At 35.4% G+C, this 27,423-nt stretch overlaps 5 protein-coding genes across 7 annotated transcripts; 3 read left to right on the top strand and 2 right to left on the bottom strand.

The window, feature by feature from the left end:
• Nucleotides 1-843: 843 nt before the first annotated feature.
• On the bottom strand, nt 844-3,888 carry LOC145629489 (heterogeneous nuclear ribonucleoprotein 1-like). The gene is made up of 6 exons (XM_081682101.1): nt 3,715-3,888; nt 3,581-3,621; nt 2,776-2,939; nt 2,517-2,616; nt 2,183-2,352; nt 844-1,870 (listed from the first exon to the last, which is right to left on the bottom strand). Exons 1-6 carry the CDS (start codon nt 3,765-3,767, stop codon nt 1,361-1,363), a joined length of 1,038 nt encoding a protein of 345 aa, XP_081538227.1. The 5' UTR covers nt 3,768-3,888; the 3' UTR covers nt 844-1,360.
• A 3,387-nt stretch (nt 3,889-7,275) lies between these two features.
• Nucleotides 7,276-16,783, top strand: LOC145627486 (GBF-interacting protein 1-like). 3 transcript variants are annotated; one of them, XM_081679876.1, is made up of 11 exons: nt 7,276-7,551; nt 8,281-8,324; nt 9,081-9,192; nt 10,131-10,175; nt 10,360-10,404; nt 10,614-10,746; nt 10,868-11,334; nt 12,160-12,394; nt 13,379-13,667; nt 15,042-15,500; nt 16,116-16,783. In XM_081679876.1, the coding sequence occupies exons 1-11, from the start codon at nt 7,350-7,352 to the stop codon at nt 16,404-16,406; spliced, it is 2,322 nt and encodes a 773-aa protein (XP_081536002.1). In that variant the 5' UTR covers nt 7,276-7,349; the 3' UTR covers nt 16,407-16,783. The 3 variants fall into 3 exon arrangements, with proteins under 3 accessions (XP_081536002.1, XP_081536004.1, XP_081536003.1); XM_081679878.1 differs by lacking the exon at nt 10,131-10,175; XM_081679877.1 differs by lacking the exon at nt 10,360-10,404.
• A 1,742-nt stretch (nt 16,784-18,525) lies between these two features.
• On the top strand, nt 18,526-21,006 carry LOC145627485 (nucleotide-sugar uncharacterized transporter 2-like). Its single transcript, XM_081679875.1, has 6 exons — nt 18,526-18,858; nt 19,118-19,326; nt 19,425-19,518; nt 19,630-19,796; nt 19,900-20,070; nt 20,307-21,006. The coding sequence occupies exons 1-6, from the start codon at nt 18,808-18,810 to the stop codon at nt 20,587-20,589; spliced, it is 975 nt and encodes a 324-aa protein (XP_081536001.1). The 5' UTR covers nt 18,526-18,807; the 3' UTR covers nt 20,590-21,006.
• Nucleotides 21,007-21,640: 634 nt separating this feature from the next.
• Nucleotides 21,641-22,186, top strand: LOC145628332 (uncharacterized). Its single transcript, XM_081680613.1, has one exon. It carries the CDS (start codon nt 21,641-21,643, stop codon nt 22,184-22,186), a length of 546 nt encoding a protein of 181 aa, XP_081536739.1.
• Nucleotides 22,187-22,816: 630 nt separating this feature from the next.
• Nucleotides 22,817-27,411, bottom strand: LOC145627484 (uncharacterized). Its single transcript, XM_081679874.1, has 6 exons — nt 26,864-27,411; nt 25,390-25,860; nt 24,615-24,838; nt 24,111-24,257; nt 23,621-23,845; nt 22,817-23,194 (listed from the first exon to the last, which is right to left on the bottom strand). Exons 1-6 carry the CDS (start codon nt 27,131-27,133, stop codon nt 22,951-22,953), a joined length of 1,581 nt encoding a protein of 526 aa, XP_081536000.1. The 5' UTR covers nt 27,134-27,411; the 3' UTR covers nt 22,817-22,950.
• Between the last annotated feature and the right edge of the window lie 12 nt (nt 27,412-27,423).

Below are 27,423 nucleotides of genomic sequence, written 5' to 3'. Positions count from 1 at the left end.
TCAAGTAAAACACAAGATTTGACGTCAATGCGAGGTAATTTGGGGGTGGAGATTTACATGTACAATTTTAGTTCGGTAAACTGAAATAAAGCAACTTGTTTTTTAAGTACGGTGGGAAGAGGGTCAAGATGAATACTTTATGTAAAACTCACGTAATAAGAGAGGAAATTAATCATTCCTTAATAGAATTAATATACAATAATGAGAATTTAATAAAAGGAAAATTAGCAAATACAATTAATCTAACAAACAAATGAATAATCTAAATATGTCAAACCAATAATTTATACAAAGTGTAGTTGAATTTTTTTCTATCAACAAGATAAGTACATCAAACAGAAACCTGTTTCTTTTGGGTGATTGAAGGCTCTAATCATCTCCACGTTAGTAATAAAAAATCCAAACCATGAAGTGCAAAAAAATCCAGATACGAGACACTGAATAGATAGGTATTAGTTCTGTACATAAAAATAGTAGAAACGATGAAAATATTGACTTGCTTTAAGTTAGATTATTATGCTACTACCCATTGCACAAAAAAGGAGTTGCTACAATCATACCGTAAGTTCTCATAACCATAATATCATGTCTCAGGTAAATCTGAGCTGCATGGCAAGACAACTCCATAACTTCAACCCCGATGTGAGCTAAGCCTCTAGTACTCAACATTAACCATTCATAGACCCAATTACATACTAATGGACTAATATCAAGCAAAAACAATATCCCAGAAATGTACTATAACGGTAGCACCTAGAGTATATAGCCAGGCTACAGAAAAGAAAGCAGATAGAATAACACAACATGCATTCAGAGTCTAGGCCAACTCATGAACAATCAAAGTAGAGAGTCATAAAAACAAAGAAGCTGCACATTAAATCTGACAATAAATCAATAATACTAGTATTACAAAGGATTTACCAGAAGATGCACATGTCCAAAACGAAAACAATAATAATGAAAATATAACCTCTATAAAAAAAATCAGGTGACAGTAGAAAACACTGGCAGATACCCATTGGCAAATACTTAAGCCCCTCTAGCTCATTCCAATCAAGGATTGCATTCAAAAGCTATGTAACAAAATAATTTGCACCAATATCTATCTAAATTAAGATAAACTTCATCTAGCATCAAAAATCCACATAAGATACTGATACTAGAACAAGGTTAACACCAAATTCTTCAAATCATACTACATAGTTGTCTAAACCACAATAATAAAGACGTCAATAAAAGCAGATCTTCTAATGCCTTAAGCACTTGAGGAAGCATCTCTAATTCTCGTCGGGGTAGTACCTATCAGGCCAGACATAATAGGAAGGACAGCTCCTATCTCGAACTTAAGAACACTGATTTTCTACCGTGAATAAGGATGATACCGACTACTTCCACTATAGCCTCCCTTACCATAGAACCCACTAGCTCCACCATAACCAGCACTAGCGCCGGAATCATAACTGCCGCCATAGCCTGAAGCTCCATAGCTACCATAACCTTCACTTCCACCATATCCACTTAAGCTGCCACCAGAGTAAGCACCACTAAATCCTGCACCATAGGGACCAAATCTGCTAGAGTACCCAAGGGATGACTCTCCTCCATAAGCCCCTAAACTACCACCGCCAAAAGAACCATATCCTCTACCATATTCCCCTCCACTACCATAGCCTCCATACCCAAGCCTACCAGCAACACCTCCAGACATCCTATAGTTATTACCTGCACCATACCCACCATCAAAAGCCCCATAAGAGGCTCCATAACCAGCATAACCATCCCCATAAGAACGGTTCCTAGTGTTGCTACCATAAGTAGGAGCTACAGGATGGTTTGTGGGTTTCTTTGGTTCGGCCTTCTTGATCTCCACCTACAACAAAGCAACTCAGTTAACCTAAAGCCTGCTCCATCAAACTAAGATGAGAGTCCTCTTATGGCAAAATCTATATCTGTATAGAACTATAGACGATATCCATGACTACAAACTAAAAATCCTTAAAAGAAGAATATTAAAAATTGAGCATTTAGCAATGAAAATTGATTCTCAGCTCAAAACAGGTTTGTAAAATTCATTGGTGAAAATAAAATGCAGACAAACCCACAAGCACAATAGATAAAAACATTTCCTAGTAACATGGGTTTTCCAAACAGAAAAGTTTGTTGAAAAGTTTGTTGAGCTCACCTGAGTACCCTCCATGTCAATCATATTTCCCTTGGAGAGTATTTCATCAACCACGTCTTCGTTGTCAAATACAATGAATCCAAACCCGCGAGAACGATTAGTCTCATGGTCTCGTATAATTTGGTGTTCAGTCACCGCCCCGTACTCGGAGAAAAAGTTTCTGAATTCATCTGAGCAATCCAAAATTAATTCAGATTTTCAAGTCAGGTCTTAACTTTGAATAGCATTTAAATATGAACATGAAAAAGATGGATCAGTCATACCACATGCATGCTTTGATCTATTACTCAATGTACAAATATCGATCAGGATAAAATCAAATAAAACAGCATACCTTCTGAGACGCTCGAAGGAATGCCTCCAACAAAAATCTTTTTTGTCTTGAAATCCTTTGACTGAGCAGCACCTTTTGGTATAGTACGCTTAATCTCAACCTTGTAACAAATAAGAACACAATTAAACTAACAGAAGACACAAATCAACAATAAATTGTCCAAGTATTAAACTTTCTACAAATTCCAACACATGATGAAGAGAATAGTACTTTGAACTGCAAAAAAACACCACTAATCCATAGAACTACACCACAATACCTGTTTCCCATTAATGATTTGAGTATCCTCAATAACTTTGTCAACAACCGAGGGATCAGCATAAGTGATGAATCCAAAACCCCTTGGCTGCCCACTGTAACGGTCTTTCATAATAACCGAGTCCGTTATCTCACCATACTTCCCAAAGTGCTTGATAAATGTAGCTATTTCACATTAAAACAAATAGAAACATAAGACTTGTAATAATTACTAACAATCAATATAAAATTTCACAATAATTCAGCCAGACGAACAAATGAATACACAATTAACAAGGCAAAATCTAGAACTTTTAACCTAAACAAAAAAAAATGTCACTGCATCCTTGGTTCAGTATATTAGAAACAAACATATAAAATCATAACTTAATTTAGAAAAGGGTCTTTCTACTCTTTCATTTAAACATTTCCATACCCCTGAACATTTACACCAGTTCGAAATTCGGACAACTAACAAAGCGAGTATCCAAATCAAAAATTCACCACAAAACATAACAAATTTGGAAAATTGGATATTCTTCCTACAGAAAAATATAATTTTTCTACCGCCATGGCTACAATTAAATTACAAGCTCAAATCCCACCAAAAAAAACACTAATTCATTATTCATGAATACACGAATAGTTAAATTGCATGTATTTAATTATTACAGAGTATATTAATATCAAATCATATTAAAAAAGCAAATAATTTGAGAGCCAAAAAACAAAAATCGAAAAAGGGGGAAAATAAGTAAGAATTCATTAATTAAAAAAAAAAATTAACAAAAGTAATGTAAATTAACAGTAGAGAAATACGAACTCACTGTTAGTAGTATCTTTGGGAAGCCCGCCAATGAATATCTTCCTGCAAACAAACATCAAAATTAAAAACAAGAAAGAAGAAGAATTTAAGCAAAAAAAAATGAAAATTATTGCAAAAAAGGGGAAAAATTCGAACCCAGGGCTAGCGCCATCGCCGTGAGGACCATCCGCCTTGAATTTGGAAGCCATTTAGCCGGAAAATCGAAACTCCGATTGAAATTTGTGTGGGTTCAGAAGATTTTAGGGTTTCGATATGGAGAAAAGGGGGAAAGAGAAAAAGAATGGACTACAACGTCTACAAGTATATAAATAAAACCTTGAAAAAATAAAATAAAGGGGTTTATATACCAGTTTACTGAAGTACTGACTAATCTCATGGGCTTTTCTTGAAATATTCAGTATGTACTTTTTTTTTTTATTGCGCCCGGTGGGAATGAGAAATAACTCAATAAGTGCATTATAGAGCGAATTATAACTTACTTTGGGTTTCCTTTGATTTATTGAGCTACACTGAACAAAGCTGAAATGAATTGTTTATGAAATAAAGAAATTAGGAGCTGAACTGTACTGAACTAGTTGGAGTGAAATTAAGCTAAAGAAAACAAACCCTTTACATACTGAGGGGGATTTAAACTTGAAACATGTATACATTTTGTCAAAAAAAAAAAAAAAAAAAAAATTGTACACATGCTACGACTTTTAAATTTCATTGGCAATTTTTCCTTGTAATGTTGTTCAAATTTCAATGGAATAAACATTAAGATGACATCTGAATGAGAAATATCTATTAATGATACTACCTATTATTCTTATCAACATTTTTGTAAAGAACATTCGAAGTACATATTGCTACTTTTGATCATAAGTATCGTAATATTTGTATTAGATTATGTACTTGAGCTAAATCGTGATATTTTCTGGCAACGACTACCCAACCCCACCCACGAAACCTCCCCCTCATCAGCCCAATTCACAAAATAACCCCCTCCTTCGTTCTACCCACGAAACCGCCTCCCCTCCTCATCCCCACCAACAAAATCAAACTCCCTTCTTCCCACCACCTTGCGAAATTTGGATTTAGGGTGGTTCGAGCGTTAATTTAGGGTTAGGGGAGTGCGGCTAGGGGGGGCAACGTTGGCAATGGAGGAGAGAAGGGTGGGTAGGGCTATAGGGGAGGGTTTAGGGTGATTAAAGTCGTTTAAGGGATGTGTTTAAGGTGGTCAACGTCGTTAAATTGGTGTGTTTAGGGTGGTCAGTGCAGTGAAAAGGGTGGTTTTGTGGGTGGAGCTTGGGAGGGAGGTGGTTTTGTGGGTGGATTGGGGTAGTCAACGCCGAAAAATGGGGTCAAACCTCATTTTTCGGTATAAAAGGTATTGATTTGCAAAAAAAATTGATTAAGGTGTGTCATTGAAAAATAATAATAAGGTGGTTTCTTGAAAAAACTTGCTTATAAAAGGTGGTTTTTTTTGCAAAATTTCCTAGATTGTATTCATGACTCAAGTTATCTCCTCTAGTTTGAGAGAAAAGTTGAGTGTCTTAGACAATGACTTCCCTTAATCTATCCCTCGTAATGTTATGTCTTGAATAAAATTACTTGTAGTTTGTGATAAAATTGAGTAATGTAGCCCATGTCTTAGACCTTATTAATATTGTAATTCGATCTCCCTCTTAGACTTTAGTAGATTTGAATTGGTAGTTGATAGATGAAATCAAACCAAAACCATTTAATTAATCTAGCTTGTTTAAATGATAATATTTGGTGGATGATCCAATGCCTCTTATGGGTTCGACACTTTCTTACCCTTGCTACTAGTTAGTGAGACCGAGATAGGTTATTATTTGATAGGTTGGTGGCGCTCTATCAACTGGGTGGAGGTGGTTTTGGTGATGTGTGAGGGTGGTTTGAGGTGGGTCAGGTCGGGTGCTAAATGGTGAAGAAGGTGGCTATTCTGGTAGGGCGAAGGTGAGGAAGGTGTGGGGTGTTATGTGTTGGTGGCTTAGGGAAAGAGAAAACAAATACCATGGAAGGTAGGGAGGAATAGAAGTAGAGGAATTTGGAATAATTGAGTGGGTGGGGAGGGGGGGGGGGAAGAATGATTAAATTACCCTAACAAACAACAACTAAGTTAATCATCCTTGTCGATTCCATTTCCCTATGCCTTTCCTAGATACCCCCAACAAAATGCTCTCTTGGTATACCTAAACCCTCATCTTATCCATCTTAGTTATATTTATATGTTGATTTAGAAAACACATACATTAAATATGCAGCTAAAATAGTAAGCTTGTATAGCTACTCTGTTGATCTCAAATTTCAAGCCTCACCTTTTGGTTTATCACACCTAATATGTGTTAGGCCGATTGAAGAAATGACGCATGTCATACTTAATAGAAACACTTGTTAGCACTTTATTCATGCTTAATTGAGTATTAGATTGTCATGTATAATTGATTAACTTGTTAGCACACTATTCACACTTAAAAGTATTAGACTGTCATATATAACTATATAATACGTGTTAGAACGAATACATAAGTGACATGTATAACATGTCATGGTTTTATGAAAACACATGTTAATACTCCATTCATCCTTAAGTAAGTATTATGCTGTCGTTTATAATTGTATAACTTAATAACACTCCATTAATACTTAAGTAAGTATTAAATTGAAAGTAAAAAAAAGTAAGTATTAGACTGTCATATATAATTGTATAATACGTGTTTGAACGAATACAAAGGTGACACGTAATATGTCATGGTTAATGGAAACACATGTTAGCATTCCATTCATGCTTAAGTAAGTATTAGGCTGTCATTTATAACTGCATAACTTAATAACACTCCATTAATGCTTAGGTAAGTATTAGGCTGGAAGTAAAAAAAAAAAAAAGTGTCAGGCTGTCATATAAAACTATATAATGCGTGTTAGAACGAATACAAAGGTGACACGTAGCATATTTGTTATGGTTAATGGAAATTAAACACATGTCAGTACTCCATTAATGCTTAATTAAGTATTAGGCTGTCATTTACAACTGTATAACACTCTATTAATGCTTAAGTAAGTATTAGGCTGGAAGTCAATAAAGTATTAGGCTGTCATATATAACTGTAAAATACGTGTTACAACGAATACAAAAGTGACACGTAACATGTCACATATACTTTTTAGAGACACTTGTCATCTTACTTAATATTCCCTCTGTGCTTGATGAACTGGCACATATAACTAATTGGGAACACTTGTTTACATTCTATTCAACCCTTTTTCTTCTTCCAAATTGGAAAAAATGACTAAATTACTGTATTTGTAAAAATTAATAAGAGAGAAACAATTACTTGTAAAATAATTGATATCTTAATTTTTACATTGAATAATCCTATTTTTCAAAAAAAGAAAAAAAATCAAGATAATTAGTGTGGCTTTTGACAGACTAAATAGCCGGTAATTAAAAATTAAAATCATGTATAAAGAAATTCAATTAGTGAAATATTGCTTAAAATTGTTGTAAATCAAATAATAATTCTTCAATAACTGAGTTAAAATTTTTTAATCTTGTCTACATATTTACCATTTACATATTTCAACAGTAAAAGAATTAGTCCAATTAACATTTAATTATGCTCAAAATATTTTCCTTATATAATGTAATAAAATAATTAAAATGAAAATCTCCCTCTTCAAAATCTCCCATTCTTACTTTCTCTCTCCTCTTTCTGTTTCTCTCTCTGTGTTTCTCCTGTCTGAGCTTCAACCAACACCAAACAATGAGCAACAACAGCGGCGCCTCCTCTTCTTCTTCGTCTTCTTCATCTTCTTCTTCAAGGGTTTCGATCCCTAACAATGTCCGCAAAACCATTCAGCATATCAAAGAGATCACCAGTAATCACAGCGAAGAAGACATCTATTCTATGCTTAAAGACTGTTCTATGGATCCTAACGAAACCACTCAGAGACTCCTTCATCTTGGTTTACTTCCTTTTTCTCTCTCTTTTTTCCCCATTTTTCCCCCTGTTTTTTGTTTTTTTTTTTGTACTTTAATTTATTGAGATTATGCCTTATTTTTCTGGGGTTTTTGTGGGTTGATGCATTTTGATGATTTATGTAATGGGTTTTTGGTTTTATGCTGTTTTTCGTACTTTATGTTTGATTTCCCCCTTTTTATTTTGCTTTTGTAGGTGATTGGTAGGGTTTGAGTTTTAGTTTCATTGCCCTTTTTTGTGGGTTTTGCTGGATATGTGTTGTATAGGTGTTGATTTTTAACTCCATTGATTAATTAAGAGAAAAAATGTTTAATTTTTGGGAATGGTATGCCGCTTGACTTAAATCCGACCAATTGCTTTGGTTGTGGTGGCAAAAATACTTGGAAGCAAGGATAAGGTAATTCAGTCCACAGGGCGGCTTTGGATCGAATTCAGGAAGGTTGTTCGTTGGGGTGGGGGGTTATCTCATAGGTTGGATGATTGCCTTTTTTTTAAAGTTGAAGCGGAATTTGCTGTACATTTTAGTGTGTCAATCATGGTTTGGTTGAGGTGGTGGTGGTAAGGGGGTGTGTGACTGTGTGTGTGTGATGTATGTGTGTGATGTATGTGTGATGTGCTTCTAGTTCAGGAATTATTGTTATTATATTGTTATACAAATTTCTAAGGTATGTACAAAGTTATTAACTAGTATTGTAACAATCTATTGGTTTTGCAGATACGTTTCATGAGGTGAAAAGGAAGCGGGATAAGAGAAAGGAGGTATTCACTACTCATCCATCTGTGACATGTAGTTTAGCATGTACAATCTTTATTCAAGTTGCTTACTGTATTGCTACCTATAAAGAGGCAAATGTTCTGAATTTCTGTCATAATTTCAAAATTGGTTTTTGCTCAATTTATAGTGGTGTTTTAGATCTTAGATTTGGTCATGATTTTAAAACCACTTTTGCGGGCAGTGCAGATGGTTTGCAGTTTTCGTGGCCTAATGTTAAGGTCACGGTAAGCTCAAAAACAAAACCTTTACTATATTGCTGTGCTATGTTGTTTGAGGTTTACCAAGTACTACCTTGATTGGTCTGATGCATTGATTCATTGATTGCTTTGTTATGCCAATTTTTGTTTATTTTCCACCATGCTTTAATGTGGGCAAGATTTAGCTCTTTGCTCTTCTGCAACACTTCAGGACTAATGAGATTATACCAATCAATATGTAGGGAATGTGCTTCACTAAATAATTGGTGTCTGTTTGATGACATTAAATCATTTAAATACATCGGAGTTCAACACAGATCAAATGGACCTAAGTTTTAGTGAAATTGATTCGCTGTGGTTACTTAAAAAATAAAGTCTTCCCCTGTCCTTCTAAATGGAGAAAATATCAATTGTGTAATTGAATTTTCTAGTAGATTATTGCATATTATGGAATACAATGTATGAGTTTCTTGCTGATCCTTTATACACGTGTTTACTGTTTTTTTTAGTAAATCTTGATTTTTTTTTTTTCCAAATGTATAGTTGCAGACAGTGAAGAGCAGACCAGGTGAAGATTCTAGGTGGAAACCTGGTCATCAAGGGCGAGGGACTAGGAATGCTCGAGGGAACTCTTTTTCTCAGTATATTTCTAATGGTACCTTTTTTAATGCCCTTCTCTACTTAATATTCTGATTTTGCTCCAATCTAAAATAGCATCTGATTAGTGATTATGCACACACATTAGTAGATGTGCACTTGTGCAGTAGGTGCACTTGGATGCTCTCACAGTCTCACATGCATTATGACACTTTGTACACTTCAAAACTGTCCTCAAGCCAACTCAGTTAGTGGTGGTTTGCTGAAATGCAGGGTTTTAGGTAGTCTGACATCCAATATATAATTTCTGAGAATATTGCTGTTCCTGGTCCTTGTGGTTCCTCTTTTTTTTTTTTTTTTTTTTTGTTTTTCCCATTTCAGTGTCCACCTTTTCCGTGATTGTCTTGTAACTCCATTGAGAGAAGTTCAAGTTTCCTGAGAGATGTAGGTGCTTGGATTTGCATTTCTTATTGTATATGAAGTTTGGAGTGTAGTTATAATGAGAATACAAAGTGAATACTGACACAAATATCTTTGCTGTATGCACAAGTTTGAACAGAAGAATATTGTTCCTGATATTGTGTAATCTGTGTATCTTGTAAAATTCTTTTGGTGTCGTAGCCTCGTAGGGAAGTCAAGAAAAACCTTAACTTATAATGGAGTACTTTCTTAAGGATTCTGAAAAATACGAAATAGTATTTTCTGTCCACTTATTCTTCTGCTTTTTTTTTTATTTGGCTGCTCATTTTTCACTCTTCTGGTGGGGGTGGAGAGGAGGTAACTAATATATTTTGAAAATAAGAAGCGATATTTAGACAATTACTGATCTATTAAACTAAGATATTCTAATAGAGAAGCTAAATGCGTTAATTATCTAGTTGAAAATGGTTTTACAGTTTCACATTGATGAATTTTGTGGAATACCCTATCTCTTTGTAACTTATTGATCTATGCTTGGATGCTAATGTCTCCTTGTTTTTTTCCTGTTTATGCTAGATGTTGGGGGTCAGAGAACAGCTGCCATATGCAAGGAGAATGGAGGTAATTAATATATTTTGAAAATAAGAAGCGTTTTAAGAGAATAACTGAATGATTAAACTAAGATACTCTAGTAGAGAAGCTAAATGCGTTTTTCATCTTGTTAAATTGATGAATTTTGTGGAATTCCCTATTTCTTCTTAATCTTATGGTCTCTGCTTGGATGCTTCATTCCTGTTGATGCTAGATGCTGGGGGTCAGAGGACAGCTGCCATACGCAAGGAGAATGGAGGTGATTAATATATTTTGAAAATAAGAAGTGATATTTAGAGAATAACTGAATGATTAAACTAATATACTATTGTAGAGAAGCTGAATGCGTTTTTTAATATGCTGATACATTTTCAAATTGATGAAATTTGTGGAATACTCTACCTCTTCTTAACCTTAAGATCTCTGCTGGTTGCTAATGTCTCCTTGTTTCTTTCCTGTTGATGCTAGATGCTGGGGGTCTGAGGATTTCTGCCATACACAAGGAGAATGGAGTAGAAGAGAGTAGAGTGAGAGGTTTCAGGCATCCTCCTCCGCCTATTTCCAAGGGAGCAGACTCTATTCAATTACGCAATCTAGAGAAGTAAATAACTTTTAGGCTTACCAGACTACCTTGGGGCCACCACTTAAAGCTATTTTTTTCTATCATGTCAGGAATGCATTTAGAAAATTCTTCCATTTTTAATTTGTAGCTATCCGTGCAGGTCGTCTTCCATTGTGAATGGGCCACTAGAGCTGTCTAATGGTACCCTCAGTGGGAGCCATGGTGGCCAGTCAACCTACCTATCCGACAAAAAAATTGATGCTAGTGCAGACAATGCAGGTAGTGTAATGCCCAAGGCTAATGCTGAAAATGCACCCTCTGCTTCAGATCCTGTGCTGGTGCCCCCATGTGATTTGCCAGTTACTACAGATGGTTCGATTAAACGGGAAGTGGGAATTCAACATATGTCTGCTGACACATGTACTGATCTTGCTGATAGAGGAAATCATCTGAACCAGCATGAACCCCAAAATGTTGACAGTTCTCAGGCATCTTCATCTGCAAGTGAAAAGCAGCTGTTTGAAGTTGTAGAAGTTGCACATCCAAAAATATTGGGTGAATGCCCTTCAGCCGATAAGAGTCATGTTTCTGACAGTGTTACTGTTGTCAAGCCTTCCTCACGACAAGGTATTGACCCATCAAATAAATTTGTTGCTCTCTCCCTCTCCCTTTCTCCCTCTCCTATCATATATCACCACTTCTCCCATATATAATTACTTCAATCTTTATTTATGTGCTTTCTATGACAATTGTTAAGTGCTTCAACAATCGGAAATTCAAGCCAGTGTTTCAATGCAGTTATGTTTTCTTGATGTGGCGAAGACACTGTAACATATCTCATGCTTTCTTACCGCTTGATGGCCATCCATGTCTGACTGGCTTTGGTCTGTAGACCTTAAAAAACTTTGACTTTGGCCTCTGGGCACATCATAATGCCCTACTTGAGTGTGTGCAGGTCTGCTCAGTCTGCACTTAATGCTGCTCTGCTTAAGTTTGTGCATGGCCTTTTCAGAGGCAATTATTAAGGCTCAAAGACTTAAATTTTTATGTATTTGTTAATGATACTTTTCTATTGCGTGGCTGACTTTATAATTAGATGTTTGCTTCGAAGCCACCTTTGGCCTGTTTTGGATGCTTGCATATTCTTGTTCGATGATTTTAATACTTGCTGATTATATGATAATGCATTTGATTCATGTATTTGCTCATCTCTATTTTCCCCCAAACCTCCATTAACATGTTTTGTCCTGATCTGGTATCTAATTATATATCTTATGGTTTGACTGATTATACTGTATGATGTTAGAGCTGAAATGCTTTAAGAGAAACATTCCAAGTTATGGACTTTGCTTGGCGCCATAAACTAGATCTTATGAAAGACATGGTTGATCAATGACACTGTAGCAGTTTTTGTTTATGGTGTTTCTCAATAAATGATTTTAAATATTTCAGGTGTAAAGAGTGCAACCACAAAGCTAGAGAAGTTAAAATTCTCTGATGGTGAACATGTCATCATACCGCAGCATATCCAAGTTCCTGACGCAGTGAAAAATGTACTGAGTTTTGGAAGCCTTGATGCATGTTTTGAGGTCAGGGAAAACTGTGTTGTAGCCATTGAAAGCAATGGGAACTCTGACCTTGGCACTGATTCAGCTCAAGAGGAAACTGTCAGCAAACTTTCTTCACGGTCTGTTTAGTATGCTTCTCCTCCCGCACTCCTCATTAATCTGCTACTTGTTAGGGTTCTATGTCTCCTTGTATTAGGTGTCCTCTTTTGATACGAGTTTGCTGATGACTGTTTCTATTTTGGTTGATAAAAATTCCTGATTTCAAGTTTGCTTTCTTTCTTTACTCTGTTGAAGTGCTCACTGCTCAGTTATTTTTTGTTGCTCAAAAGAATTGCATATTAATTGCCATTCCAACTTTGTAAGTTGATTTAGGCCCTGTTTGGGAGAAAGCTGAAAGCTGAAGCTGATTGAGTTAGCTGATTTTGACTAGCTGATTTTATTAACTGATTTGACTAACTTATTGTATTAACTGATTATATAAAAGTGTTTGGTAAATAGCTGATAGCTTAAAGGTGATTGAGTATATGAAATGACCAATAAGCTAATTGTGGGGTAGGTAGTTTAGATAGGATTTTAAATTAAATGAGGTTATTAGTGTCATTTCATAATAATTAATGAATAAGCTAATTGAAAAAGCTCCTAAAATGAGCTTTTTCAAAAATAGCTTATTTAGTGGAATAAGCTATTTCAATAAGCTTACTACCAAACACTTGTATTAGCTTGTTTGACTAGTCAATCAGCTAAAGTTAGTCAAATAAGCTAATATACCCCCAATAAGCTAACTACCAAACAGGGCCTTAATCTGTTTTAAATACACCTCAGTGATGAATGTTAAGTTACAACTTAAGTGATATGTGGACTCAAGGGATGTCAAACAGTTCCATTTCAACATGGAATGCTGAATCTTGATGTTGTAGATTTGCTGCATTTTTTTTGGGAGCCTAGTTATCATATTTGTGGGTCATGTGTGCTATGGAGTTTCCTTTGTCTTTCTAAATGTGGATGTGTGTTTTTGTATCTTCTAAAAAGGATGACTGGTGGAGTTTATTGAGTTAAAAACCCTATGGCTCTAAACTTATATTTTTATCTCAAACTATGTGCAGTGATCAAGATGGAATTTCAGCTTCACCCCAGGCAATCCATGCAGATCATTTACAACCAGCTTCTCATTTACCTGGCAATAATTCACCCATTGATACAGAAGTTTCTTCATCTGCTACAGTTCCAAAAGCTGATCAGCCAAAACAAGAGACTTTGCCAGCTGTAGGCCCTCCGTTTCCTGTTGTTCAAACTGCTCCAAGCTACACTTTTGGTTTCATGCCTCCAATGGTGGCAAATATGCTTGCCCAACCTGAAGGATTTGAGTCCCAAACTCATGTTTCAAACTCTCTGGTATGTTTTACTGGGACCTTTGTCAAGTTTTATTATCTCAAAAGGTTGCTGATTGATTTGGTTATTGCCTATGTCCCTTGTAGGCATTCTAGCACCCATCCTCGTTGAAAATGCTAGATTCATTAAGCACTTTCGATTAGGTCCTTATGGCTAAGGGAAAACTCAAGTCCAATTATATTGGAGGCATCCTAGCACAGTAGCACCCATCCTCATTACATGATCATTAGAAGCATTAGAAGTGATTGAAATGCAAACAGAACCTTGGTTGATGAATTTGTACTTATTATTTGAATTCACACTAAAGTCAGGGTTTTCCATCTTTCTTGGAAATTAGATTGGACTGCAATAGAAATTTTAGTGGCTGTTTGGTGGTCATTGTGATCTAAGGAGATATGAAATTTAAGTATGGTGCGATTTTATTTGGACCATAATCTATATCTATCTATATCTATATCTATATATATTATTATTAAAACTCATAGGAACAACCTGCTAACGCCATGTGTCACCCTTAATGATTATTTAGTGCCACACGTGCACCATGTATCATCATATGTGTATAATTTTTTTTTCTCTACTGCATTGAATTATGTAGTAATGTGTAGTTAATAAAAATTACTCTATAACTTTAATTCTCTATAATAATATATAATTTTCATGAAAAACTCTTCATATGTATAACCTCTATATTTAAATTTGACATGCATATTTCAAATATATATTAATAAAAGATAATATAGATTATTATATTTATCACTCACTTTATTATAATCTGTATTGTTTAACATTAACTGTTTTTATTAATTTTGATCAAACAATTATAAAATACGATGTACCGAGGCATCGCCTGGGCCAATAACTAGTTTCTTTCAAATACCTTGTTTCAGATTTAGACCTTTCCATAAGCATGCAACATTCTGTGAGCAAGAATTATACGATAATTAAAATCATGTAAAACTGTTATATAGTCTTGTACTCCATGATTATGTGATTAGCTTAGGACTCTTTTTTGCATCTTGCCTGTTTTTGCTCTGTTGAGCTCACCTGAATACTCACCTAACTGTTTTTTAATGATTGAAACTGATATTTACTAATTAAAACTGTTTGTACTGATTTCAAAGTGTCTTGTTACATGTGGTTGGGGGATTTTCCTGATTGGAACGGATTTTTCCTGAATGCTACTGATTGTTTTGATAAGAACTGATATCTGCTTATTAAAAATGGATTTTTGTACAGATCTACACTGATTCTTACTGTGTTTTTTTTTGGGTAAAATTGAACAGGGCCTTTGTGCTTAACTGCCAACTATGATGTTCTGACTCTTATTTGGAATTAGTTTTTAGGTTCTGACTATTGTATGGCTCTTAATTGCAGAGTTCTACAGCTGTGTCTACTTCTGTATCCACCCCTCCTCCAACGCAGTCTGATGCTGGGCAAAGCTCCGTAGCAGTATCTTCCCAGCCCATTCCTCTATTCCGTCATCCTTATCCTCCTAACTATATACCTTATAGCCATTACTTCTCTCCATATTATGTAGCTCCTACAATGCATCAGTATTATGGTCACACTGCATTCCCCCAACCACTTCCTACTGGCAATATGTATCTATCCCCACCTACTGCTGCAGCAGGAATGAAACTTTCTCCTCATTTTAAGCCAGGTTCCAGTACAGGAAACCAAGTGCCTTTAGGGGTGCCATCTGGCTATGGGGCATACAGTACTGCTCAGGTTGCCTATAGTCAAAATGCTGCTGCGACTTCGGGAAATTCCAGTAATGGTGAAGATCTTGGCTCACCTGCCCTAAAAGAGAATAATATATTCCCTGGACAGCAGGTTGGTTTATGCTCTGTTTAGCTTTGTATTTGTTCATTAAAGCATATTTTTGTTTTAGTTTTGAAATTGAGTAGATATGGTAAATATGACAATATTCTTACTATTGTTAGTCTTTGGGGAAATCAAAAGGCTCGGTTTTGAGTAAAATCTCAAATTAGCCCTTGTTTCTTTCGTATTTCCTTTAGTCATGTTCATTTAGTTTGATAATTTGGTTACGGTGTGCTGTTATTGAAACATGTGCCAATATCCCTATATGCCAATTCTGATACTTGTATGGCTGGCTCCTTGTGCTAGTATTTTATTCTGGTATGTTAGTCCTCTCAACATAAAGTCTGAGATCATCCTCTCTTCACTATATATTTTTTTTCTCATATATTTGTGCGATCCAATCCATGTTATTGTAAATCAATTAGAACTCAGGCTCACTGTCCTGAACACTTGTACTGATTCTTGATGTTTAAGTCAAAACTTGATTGATTACTAATCTATTTCCTGCATAAATCAATTAGAACTTCTGCATTTTTCAACGTAGGCTCACTGTCTTGAACGCTTCTTATACTGATTCTTGATGTTTGAGTTAAAACTTGATTGGTTACTAAGCTATTTTTTGAACAGAGTGAAGGTTCAGCTGCCTGGCTTCATCCAGCAGCAGGTCGAGATACAACAAGCTTCCCGTTGAACCCTTTCTTAAATCTTCCTCAACAAGGACAGCACATACTCAATCCTCAATCTGGACCTGGCGGCTTTGCTCTCTATCATGCAATGCAACCCATGGGAAGTCCAGCACCCGGTCTTCCACTGTTGCAGCACTCTCAACCTGTGGCAGGATCAGTGGAATCCAATGGCCCACCTTCAAATTCCTATCAACAGCCGCAACGACAACAGCAGGTTAACTGGAACATGTAGTTTCACAGCAATATTTGGTACATGACTAGAATGGTCTTTTTGAAGCCTTGTGGAGGGGAGGAGATAGTATACATCGGCCTGCTGATAGTGTAAATATAGAACAATTTGTGGCCATGAATTTGAAAAAACTGAAAGGGAAAAAAAAAGAAAGAAAATTAAAGTGAGTAGATTTTTCTTTTGATCCCCATTGATATGCAACGCTTTCGGAATAGTTACTAGGAGTTGTTAATGGCTTCCAATTTTTAACATTTTCATTCTTTTTGGATTGGAGGCTGATAGGAATTTGGAGAAGTATGAAATGAAATCGTTTTTTGTTATCAGAAAATCATTTCTCCTGTATATTGGATTTTGATGAAACATGGTGGATTATAGAATTTGTAATTGATAGGGAAAAAAAAAAATCAGAGTAACTTATTCTATTAATCATCCAATTGTATCTCTGTTTGTTATTCTTCCTCCCACCTTCCCTTCTCCCCATTCTTTTTTACTTCTTTTTAAAGACAGAGTATATATCATACTTTGTATACAATTGAAAAATGGATTAGCCTGTAAACCCGTGTGATGCACAATTTATGTATCACTACAATTTACTCCGAACGATAATACTTTGAAAATGTGAGTTATATTACATGGTTTCTAGATACCGGAAAATTCATCTCATCTCTCAACTTACACTCCGTCGTTTACTCTTAACTACAATCCAATACACATCTTGTTTAATTCATTCAAAACCTTTTATACTTCTTACTTGTATTTTGTTTAATGCTAACATAGAAACCTTTTATACTTCTTACTTGTATTTTGTTTAATGCTAACATAGGAAATATATTCAATGCTTATGCGTAGACTTTAGGTGGCATAAATCATACGAGTATCATTATTAGCCTTATTTTCCCCTCTAATTAACAACTTATCCTATATATGAATATGTATGCAGGTAAAATATGATCCGTGATGCCCTCAACAAATGCCGACCAAGTCACTATGATTTTGTTCACCTAGTATCCTGGTAATATTTGGCATTTTCTTCCATATTTTCTGGGGTAAATAATAGTTAAAATAATAAAAAAAAGCTATTATCAACCTTTTACTTCAATCTCACATAAAGCAATTTTTATTTTAATTAACTATAATATTCTTCTCTATTTTTTTTTTGTTTTAAGTAAGTTGCTCATTGATCATATATTAGTACATTCATGAATTGATCAAATTTTCATATATTTTTGCTCATAAAATAAAAAATATAGGTGGTTATGCACTAATTAACTTATTACTAAATATACATTACGGAGTACAAATTAAGAGTTTGTTAAAACAATCTTTTCAGTATTTTGATCTTTCACTAAGAAATTTTACAAGCATTTCTTTCTTCTTAATTAGCAATGCTGTTTAAGTTAATGATTTTGATACATCAACAAATTTCTTATATTCAATAAATTTGATTCTATACTTTTATTTTTAGAGACATTCCAATTAAGGAAACATCTCTAAAATTTTTCATCCTTTTATATAAATATCTATTTACCAATAAAACCTCATTCTTTAATTTATTTATTTTAATACTGTCATAATTGTTGAAGAGTTTTTCATGTCTGGAAAACCAAGGCAAATAGTAGTAGTCCTACATGGGACTGTGGAGGGATGCTAGTAAGTTTCTCAAAAGGAAAGAGAGTGATGCAGGAGAATCAGGTTTATTTTCTTCTTCTCTTCAATCTTCCTTTTTTAATGCAACAATGTTAGATTTTAATGCCAACGAGTTGTTGGTCCTAGGTGCACATAGAATTTGATCGTAACAATAAACTTGATCTTTTACGTGGTAGCATATGTCCTAAAAAAGTTACATCTCATAAAAATATGACATTTTAAAAGTGTGATATGTGTATATACTGTTCAAATCTCCCGTAAAACAACAATTTTATTCTACACAATCAGATTAGAACATACTTATTCTAGAAAAAAAAAGGGCATTTTTATTTAATCATCTAATCTAGTTTATATAATTATTCAATACCATAGGTTATACTTTGAGTATTTGAGTGTGACTAAATCATGTCCCTTTGTATATAAGCAATCTACACAATTAGTTACGTGTGTCACATTCAATCTTTGCATTATTTAATGTTTGTTATATAGTTAAGATCATAAGTGGTCCATATAATTGATTCAAAACTTGTTGGTTATTTTTCTTAGCATCTAAGTGAATTGAGTTTCAGTTTTATTCCACTCTATTAACAAAGTTTACAAACTTTCTCCTTTACCTGTATTTGTTGCATTCATTTTTTTTTGTGTTTTACCAGGTAGAGCCCTGGAGGAACTAAGAGGTTCTCTGTACAATGATCTACGTACGTCTTCAGAAACCGCCAAGCGGCAACAGCAGCGGTTCTGTGGCCCTGCCGTGGCCATGTCTTTCAATTTCATGGTCGCCGTTGGGATTATACTCACCAACAAACTGGTACATTTTCTTTGATCTCATTATTTTTATAAAAATGTGGTTAGATGGGATTTATTTCATTACTTTATAATGCATGTCTGTATCATCCTTTTCTAGTTTTACTATGTTACGTATGTTAGTTTGTGTGTTGTACATTTGTACTTGATCTATCTATAGAGGTGACAAATGAGTTGTTCGCTTTGATGCTTATGCATAAGTAGCTTTGTTGTAACTTAAGCGAACTCGGTTTATTTGTTTTGTTTGGCTTTGTTGGTTACAGGTGATGGGGAAAGTGGGATTTAATTACCCAATATTCCTAACATTAATCCACTACACAGTAGCATGGATTATGATGGCCTTGTTCAAAGCATTATCTTGGCTTCCAGCCTCACCGCCTTCTAAATCAACACCTTTTTCTTCTCTGTTTTCTCTGGGAATTGTCATGGCTCTTTCCAATGGCCTTGCCAACACTAGCCTCCAGCATAACAGGTTCATCAGATCACCTCCGGCCTCTTCCAAACCCGAAGATGTAAACATAACTTAATCTGGAGTATGCTGTATTGTTCATGCTGTTTTTCATTTTGCAGTGTTGGATTTTATCAGATGGCTAAGATTGCTGTAACTCCAACAATTGTTCTCATAGAATTCGTCTTTTTCCGGAAGACCATATCTTACAACAAGGTCTGCTTTCTGTAATGTTATATGACCTATGAAATTTAATTACCAAACAAGGCTAAGTTTGCATATTAAGTGATTTTAGAGCTAAGTGTATGTTATACTTGTTCGTTTCAGGTCATGGCTTTGGGTATAGTTTCAGTAGGTGTAGCTGTTGCAACAGTGACAGATCTCGAGTTCAATGTATTTGGTGCTTGTGTTGCGGTTGCTTGGATACTTCCTAGTGCAGTGAACAAGATACTGTGGTCTAATCTACAACAGCAGAGCAATTGGACTGCTCTAGCGTAAGAAACATCATTTATTGATTCAGAGTTGCTTCTTCGAAATTAGTCTTGTAAGGTTTTTAAACTAGGACACTTAATAAAGATAGTCTAACTAATAATGCAGATTGATGTGGAAGACAACTCCTGTCACAATATTCTTCTTAGTAGCTTTGATGCCGTGGCTTGATCCTCCTGGAGTTCTGTCCTTCAATTGGAATGTCAGTAACTCATCAGCAGTTGTGTTGTCTGCTGTTCTTGGCTTTCTGCTACAATGGTCTGGAGCTTTAGCACTCGGGTACTTGTTTAGCCCTTCAGTTCTATGAATTATTTTATCTCAAGTACCCGTGTCTGATCTGATACTCTACATTGTCACATTGGCATAGACGTACTCTTCACTTTGCACTCAAAACATGCCAAAACATTACTATAAAGTGGCTAAAGTTACATTCATGCAACAAAGGTCTCAAGAAAAAGTAACAAAATACTTGCTAAGAATTTGCACAGAATCTGACTAGTTTTATGGAAATGCAGGGCAACATCAGCAACATCTCATGTAGTTTTGGGACAATTCAAGACCTGTGTCATCCTGCTAGGAGGCTATCTATTGTTCAATTCAGATCCAGGACCTACGAGTCTTTGTGGAGCAGTGGCAGCGTTGGGTGGCATGTCAGTTTATACATCACTTAGCCTTAATGAATCCGTTGAAAGTGTTGTGAAGCAGTTTCCGAGCTTGAATCAACTTGCAAAACCTAAATCAGACATTGAAGAAGATGAGGAGAAAGCAAGTGTGATAAGCGTCTCAAGTACCGAGTGATTAAGTAGTAGTGAAAGGCTGATAGTTTACAAAGAAAGTAATGTAGGGGGGAGTGTACTGTCGTCGAAGGTGCAAAGGAAGAGAAAGTAAGAGAGTGGCTTATTTTAGCTTTGATAATGCATGTTGTACAGGAGAAATGAATATAGGATTATTATGAGTTCAAACAGCAGTCAGCTTTTCCGTTTCTACTGATTAGGCTCGAAGGAGATTTACATGCTTTTAAGCTGAATTTATGTCATTAGTAACTCCATCTTTGTATTCCTAGGCCATATTGTTCAGTAGCACTTGCTGATTTGTGCCTCTCTCCACTACTTCTACACCACTTTCAGTCACATGCCAGCATTTTCTCTGGCATGGGGCCCTTCGTAATTGCGGCACTATGTATTGTTTTGCAAATCAGAGTTGTAGAAGTTTTTGTTTTGTTTTGTTTTGGTCAGTTGGTGACTTGAAGTTAAATACTCATATTTATCCAAGATTTTTAGTTCATTACCAAGTATAGAAATTGTTTTGCATAGTTGAGTGTGTTCATCTCTTCTGAGATATATTATCATGATCAGTGAGTAATATCTGCTGTGAAACATTTATGCAAAAGAAGTAATATCTGTCCTAGATATATCATGCATACTTAAACATGATAAAACAGAATTTAGCTGATGAATCGTCCCTTGCTATCGCAACAAACAACTTAATTTCCCTTCGAGGTCCAAAAGAAGTTTCTGACAGCCTGAAGAAGCTTGATAGGCTTATAGAGAAAGGTGATGGAGGCCAGTTACGGCTGGCTCGTGCACTGGAGTCAAAACTCTCAGTCAAGCAGAAGGAAGCAGTCTGTTAATCGAGCTCTTTTGCTTATTCATGCTAACAAAATTGACCAGGTAACTTCAGTCTTGTCTTTAACAAAGTGTCTGTCACATGTTTACTTGTTTGTTTCTTTATTTTTAATTATAGTATATCACCAACTCATACTTAATAGTTTGTATATTTAAGGCATGAAGTAGCATTGAATGCACTATCTAATTTTCAGGCTCGGGAACTTGTTACTGCTTTAGTGGGAATGTTTCCAGACAGCGTGACGCCTGTGCTGCTTCAAGCTGCAGTACTGGTCAGTGAGAACAAGGCTGGCAGAGCCAAAGAAGTGCTGGGGCAGTTTGCTGGAAAGTCCCCTGACAAGTCAAAGGTATTTCTCCTTGCCAGAGCCCAGGTTGCTGCTGCTGCTGGTCACTTTCAAGTTGCTGCCGAGTCCCTTTCAAAAAACTCTGATATACAACACATGCCTGCTACCGTGGCCACTATTGTTACCTTGAAAGAACGTTTAGGAGATATTGATGGTGCTGAGGTTGTATTAGACAATGCAATCAAATGGTGGTCCAATGCAATGACTGAAGACAACAAACTTACTGTTATCATGCAAGAGGCTGCTGCTTTTAAGCTAAAGCATGGTAGACAGAAAGAGGCTTTGGAGTTGTTTGAGGAACTTGTTAAGAAGAATAGCAATGTTGATGCTTTGGTAGGATTAGTGACTACTGCTGCTCATGTCAATGTTAAGAAGAAAATACCTTTGTATTTTCAGCATCACTTGGATGTGCTCTTAACTCCTTAACTCTAACTTAGCTCCGTTTGAAAACTTTTTGGCACCATATCGGGTAAACATTTTGCTCATCGTTTAATAATTTGTTTGGGCATCTGTGGTCTTACTGCCATGGTGACAAGACTGCATTTTAATTTCTGAGTGTTGCTGAGCAAGATCACTAGATCAGACTGAGATGTTTAACGTTTCTAAATTCCCTTCAATACCTTGGACTGTGCCTTTGACTTACTGTTGCGGACCGACATTTTCGTGGACAAAAGTTATGAGCAAAATCCTATGCTGGATAGCAGCAAGGAGCATTTTAGTTAGTTTGTTTGCTTATGAGTATGCGCAATTTGGTCATTGTGGCTAATTTCAATCATCTAGTTGCAAAAATTACGATCAACCAAGCTTACTGGTCTTTTTATCAAAACTCAAAAGAGAAGATCGATATGAATTTGCTGTTTACACTTGAAGTTAGTATGCAATAGAAAACATTAAGCTTCCTGCTATGAACCTGAATCTACCAAAAACAACAATTATGGAAGCCTTGTAAAAATGTATCATCGAAGTAAAAAAAAAAACAAAGTGAACTTGAACTTGTACATGAGTTCAAAGGAGAGAAGATCTTCATTTCTTGCAGTCTTTTTGTATTATGCATCATATAAAAAAAATAATATATATATCTTCAAACTTGTGCTTCATACAAAAATAACAAAACACAAACTACACCACCTCCCAAAATAAAAGTCAGAGAATGGCATGAAATTCATCTAGGATCTAGTTCAGGGATCACATTAATGATTCATGAGGGTTTTCTCTAAATGTTCATTCTCTGTCCTCATGGCATCAAGGTCAGCTTGCAGTTTATGCTTATCCAAACTCCGGGAGGCAATTGCTGTTAACTTTACTTCAAGTTCTGCAACTTCTCTTTGAGCTTTATTAGCTGCAAGGATTTGCTCCCGAATCTTTTCAAAGCATGCATGTATATTTGTTAGCAGCTTGTAAGCTTGGCGACCAACAGGATCTTTCTTTGCTTCCCTAAACATAAATGTTCGAACTCAAAAATAAGTCGGTAGCACTTTTGTGACAAAGCAATTGTTACAGAGATTTTTTTTTTTTTCATTTTGAGGGAATTAAGCTTACAGGCTGCTAACAAATATACATGCAGCCTGTAAGCTTGACGACCAACAGGATCTTCTCTTCAACTTAAAAAATTTAGTGAAATAGTTTCATTCAGTTAATTTCAGTAGCTGCATTACTTAATCAGTAATATCACTTTTAATCAATTAAATCAGTATTTATTAGAAAAGTAATTTCTATGAATATCAAGTGAATAGAAAAGGGCCCAAGTTACAACATTTTATGACAAGGGAAAAACATATGCCATCAATTTTATTGTCTCAAATTCTTAAGGTCTTCCAGAGGGTAAAACAATACACAAGCAAAACTTTTCAAGGTTCTCACCTTAATATCGTTTCATCAACCACTGCATATGTTCGATGAAGGCGTTCCTCAATGGAGTTACTCTCTAACTTAAGCTCTCTTGTTTCCTTCAAAATGCGATCAACATCTGTGTCCAATTTCCGACTGTTCTTTGTAATCTCAGTGATCCTTTCGATATATGATCTCCTAGAAGCAACTTTTGGCTTCTGCTTAATTTCTCCTGTAAGTTTAGTACACTCCTCTTCCCTTTAAAAAAGACAAGAAAATTTAAGTCATTTGCCTTGAGTTTATAACCAGCTCGAATGAAAGTATGAATGAGGGAAGCCAAAACCAGATCAAGCAAGTAACACTTGATTACTACAGTAAAGTCTTATTGTCAAAAATTTACCCAGTCATCACAGCATAATTAACTCATTAGGAAACTATATGATGGTAATACAGCACTTAGGATTACTATAAATCAGGATGCTCATGATTAGGTTCAAAACAGCGTAAGCTGTAGGTACTGTACCTCTTTCTGATTTCAGATAAAACAGTATGAATTTCACTATCAATGTCTTTCAGTTTCTGCAGTTTGAGCTGACAGTCAGGATTACTCTCACAAAGGGACTCCAGAAGATTCCATTTTTTCTCTTCCAAAGACTTCCTATCAATGCCACTGTAAAGATAGAAATACAACATCAGCATACTACAGAATTACAGATCATTTTACATGTACAACAAATTAAGCTAACCAACTACGTTTACCCATAACAGAAAATGCCAGTAACATCAGCTAGAATTATTTATATTTGTTTTGAAGCCACAACATCATATACTGATGCTGCAACGAGACATTAGGATTTGCAACATGCCTTAAAAGCTACACTGGGATTGTCTTACACTCTTACCAGCCTACCAATTATACACTGTTTTTTGGTTATAATAATTTTTTTTTTTTTCAGTTAGAGAAAATCACCCAAGTACTCAATCCAAATTCAATCTTAAAATAATGCTAAAAGCATTAAAGCATCACCGCTGGTTCTCCAACTCGTGAAGGTTTTCGCTTCTCGAGACTATTTCTCCACTGAGTTGCTCAACATAGTAACTGAATGAATGCTCATTATCAAGTGCCATTCTCATTGCTTCTTTGAGTAGTTCATGTTCTTCCTCTAGATGGTGTAATTCGAGATCTTTTCCTGTATCCTTATCAGGGAACACCATATCTTGACCACATCTGCTTTCTACCATGCGTTTCAACTGCATAATATGTAAAGGAAAAGAAATTTTAAGACAAATCTGTAAACCTTAGTACACAGGTTGTTAACTCTTAATTTTGCTTCACATTTGACAGAGAAAGTACTCTCTCCATGCTAAAAAAGTCGTCAAATTATCCAAACCCTCATAGTTAAGGTTCTTAAGGATCATACATTATTTTGCAACACAAAAAACAAAAAAAAAAAAAAAAAAAAAAAAAAAAAAATCTTCAACAGTATTAGAGTCATTCTTGTGTTCAATGCAGCAATGCCCATCACATAATTAAAGTAGTGACACTGTTAGAAACCAATCATAAATCACTGCAGAATATTACTTTAAGAATGGCAGCAGCTTTTCCCGGTACTCTAAAATAGAATATTTTGTTTAGGACTACCGATTATGAACAGAGGGAGTATCAATTTTCTGCTGTCATCCCACTAAGATTTTACACCACATAAAAGGGGCAAAATGAAAATGAAGTCAAGAACAAGTAGCAACAACATAAAAGATCCAGTCTTGCATATACAGATATACTATAACCTATTCAGTAGTACCTCGGGTGAGAACATATCACAAGACATTGAATCCAGCTCAGGCTTGCAAGTTTCTGAAACAACAGTAGTTTCCTTAACTTGAGCAGCCTTCTCAATCAAGTCTCTTGCACATGCTATTGTTTCTTGCTTGTCAACTTTGCCAGTTATAGCTGCCAAATCCAACTTCTCAGAAACAAGATTATCTTTAAGCAATGGAACTTTGGCACAGTTTCTCAATGCTCCCTGTGCATCAGTCTCTGATCTCCCATCCAGCAATTCTTCTCTAAGTTTCTGATTGTTCGGGTAGACCAAAGGTTTCAGTTCAGGTTCAGCTTCAGCAGTCGTCTCAGAGCAGGTCCTTGAAATGTCAACATTGCTGGACCTCATATTATCCGTAAACTTGACAGTTTTCCTGGCTTGAGACAATTCAGAAAGCTTTTCCACCAAAAATCTGACCAACTTATGCAAGTCCTCTTCAGACGGGTACAGGAACTGCCGTAAGCAACATATATATTCTGTAAATTATAAATAGTAGTTATAGAAACATAAGCATAATGGTAATGGTGAGAAATGATCAAGAATATTAGAAGTCATTAACAATTCCATTTGCAGACTAGAACTATAGAAATCTAAAACACAATTCTTTAGCAGCAAGAGAACAACCTTCACCAACTACACAATTTCATCTAATATCATCCAAGAAAAAAGCAAGAATTTCTCCCCATACAAAGGCAGAATATAACATGACAAAGTTGGGAACAAATACAACCTTCCCAAACTTATGCAATCAGTTATGGCTGATATATTTGCGCTAGAATTTAAATTATGAATTCTAGACGGCGACAAAATGATCAAGTCAGAAAAAATGGTTTCATTCACTAAACTATGGAATTATCTATCTTATTAATTATGAAATGATCAAGTCCATACATTATGAATTCTAGACGGCGAAAAATGCTCAATTTTCAATCAACATTGAGAATGGCATACACATAGGAACATGAATAGATTGAGCTCATTTGATACATAGCAAGATAGACTATAGCACATCCAATAAAAATTCTCGGTACGATACGTATTCATATGTAAATCTCATAAAATTACTTGTACTTCAAAAACACCATACACAAATCACTTAAAACACTGTTAATTGTTGAATATACAATTGCAAAATCTTACTCAAGCTTAGTCACCACAAATCCCATAAAAGTACTCGTACTTCAAAAAATGACAATTTAAGTGATTAGGGGAGACTAGCACCAGCCTATCGTATCCGTTCCATTCACCCGTTGTATACAAGACCTACTAATTCTTTCAATTCATTAAAAATAGGCCAACATTTTCACTTAATTGATAACAAAAACACAGGAAAATACAAGAAAACAACAAATTGATAGATAAAGATAATTAATTTATTTCCAATCTCAAATAAATTCCATAAATCAAATATACAAATTGCAATAATCTCCATTAAAGATAGAGAAAAAGGTTATACCTGATGGAAGCTAATCTCAAAAGGGTACCCGAATTGCTGAAAAAGGGAGGCCAAATGAGTGCAAGAATTGACCTTTTCTGCCATGGAATCAGGGAGTGAGGTTGGAAACGACGACGTTTTATTGGTGCTGTGAAGGAGAAGAAGGAGAGATTGGGAAGAAATGGAGAAGAAAGATGAAGAATCAAGGTCTTTAATTGAAGTGATTTGAGATGGAATTTCAATCCCTAGATTTCTGAGTGAGCTCATTAATATCTCTTTCGATTCTTCCATTGTTTTTCCTCTTCAATGGCGTTCTGCTGTTCTTGGGGGTGTAGGACGAATTTACAAATCTCCTTGCAAGCAAGATCTGACTCGGGTACTAGTGTCGGACACGATCACATTGGTACATATTTAAGTGTCATATTTGGTTAAATTTTGATTTTAACCCAATATAAAGTGATTAAGTGTATCAACTATCAAGGATCTTACACGAGTACATTAACGAGTTACGTGGAGCAAATTCTCACCCTACTAAAAAAAATAAAATAAAAAGTACTTCGTACAATATATTAAGGATCCGA

The sequence above is a fragment of the Chenopodium album genome, chromosome 4, assembly GCF_948465745.1.
Source record: "Chenopodium album chromosome 4, dcCheAlbu1.1, whole genome shotgun sequence".
In the NCBI taxonomy this organism is placed as follows: domain Eukaryota; kingdom Viridiplantae; phylum Streptophyta; class Magnoliopsida; order Caryophyllales; family Amaranthaceae; genus Chenopodium; species Chenopodium album.
The sequence above is the reverse complement of the archived record's forward strand: the minus strand, read 5'-3'. Positions and strand labels throughout refer to the sequence as shown.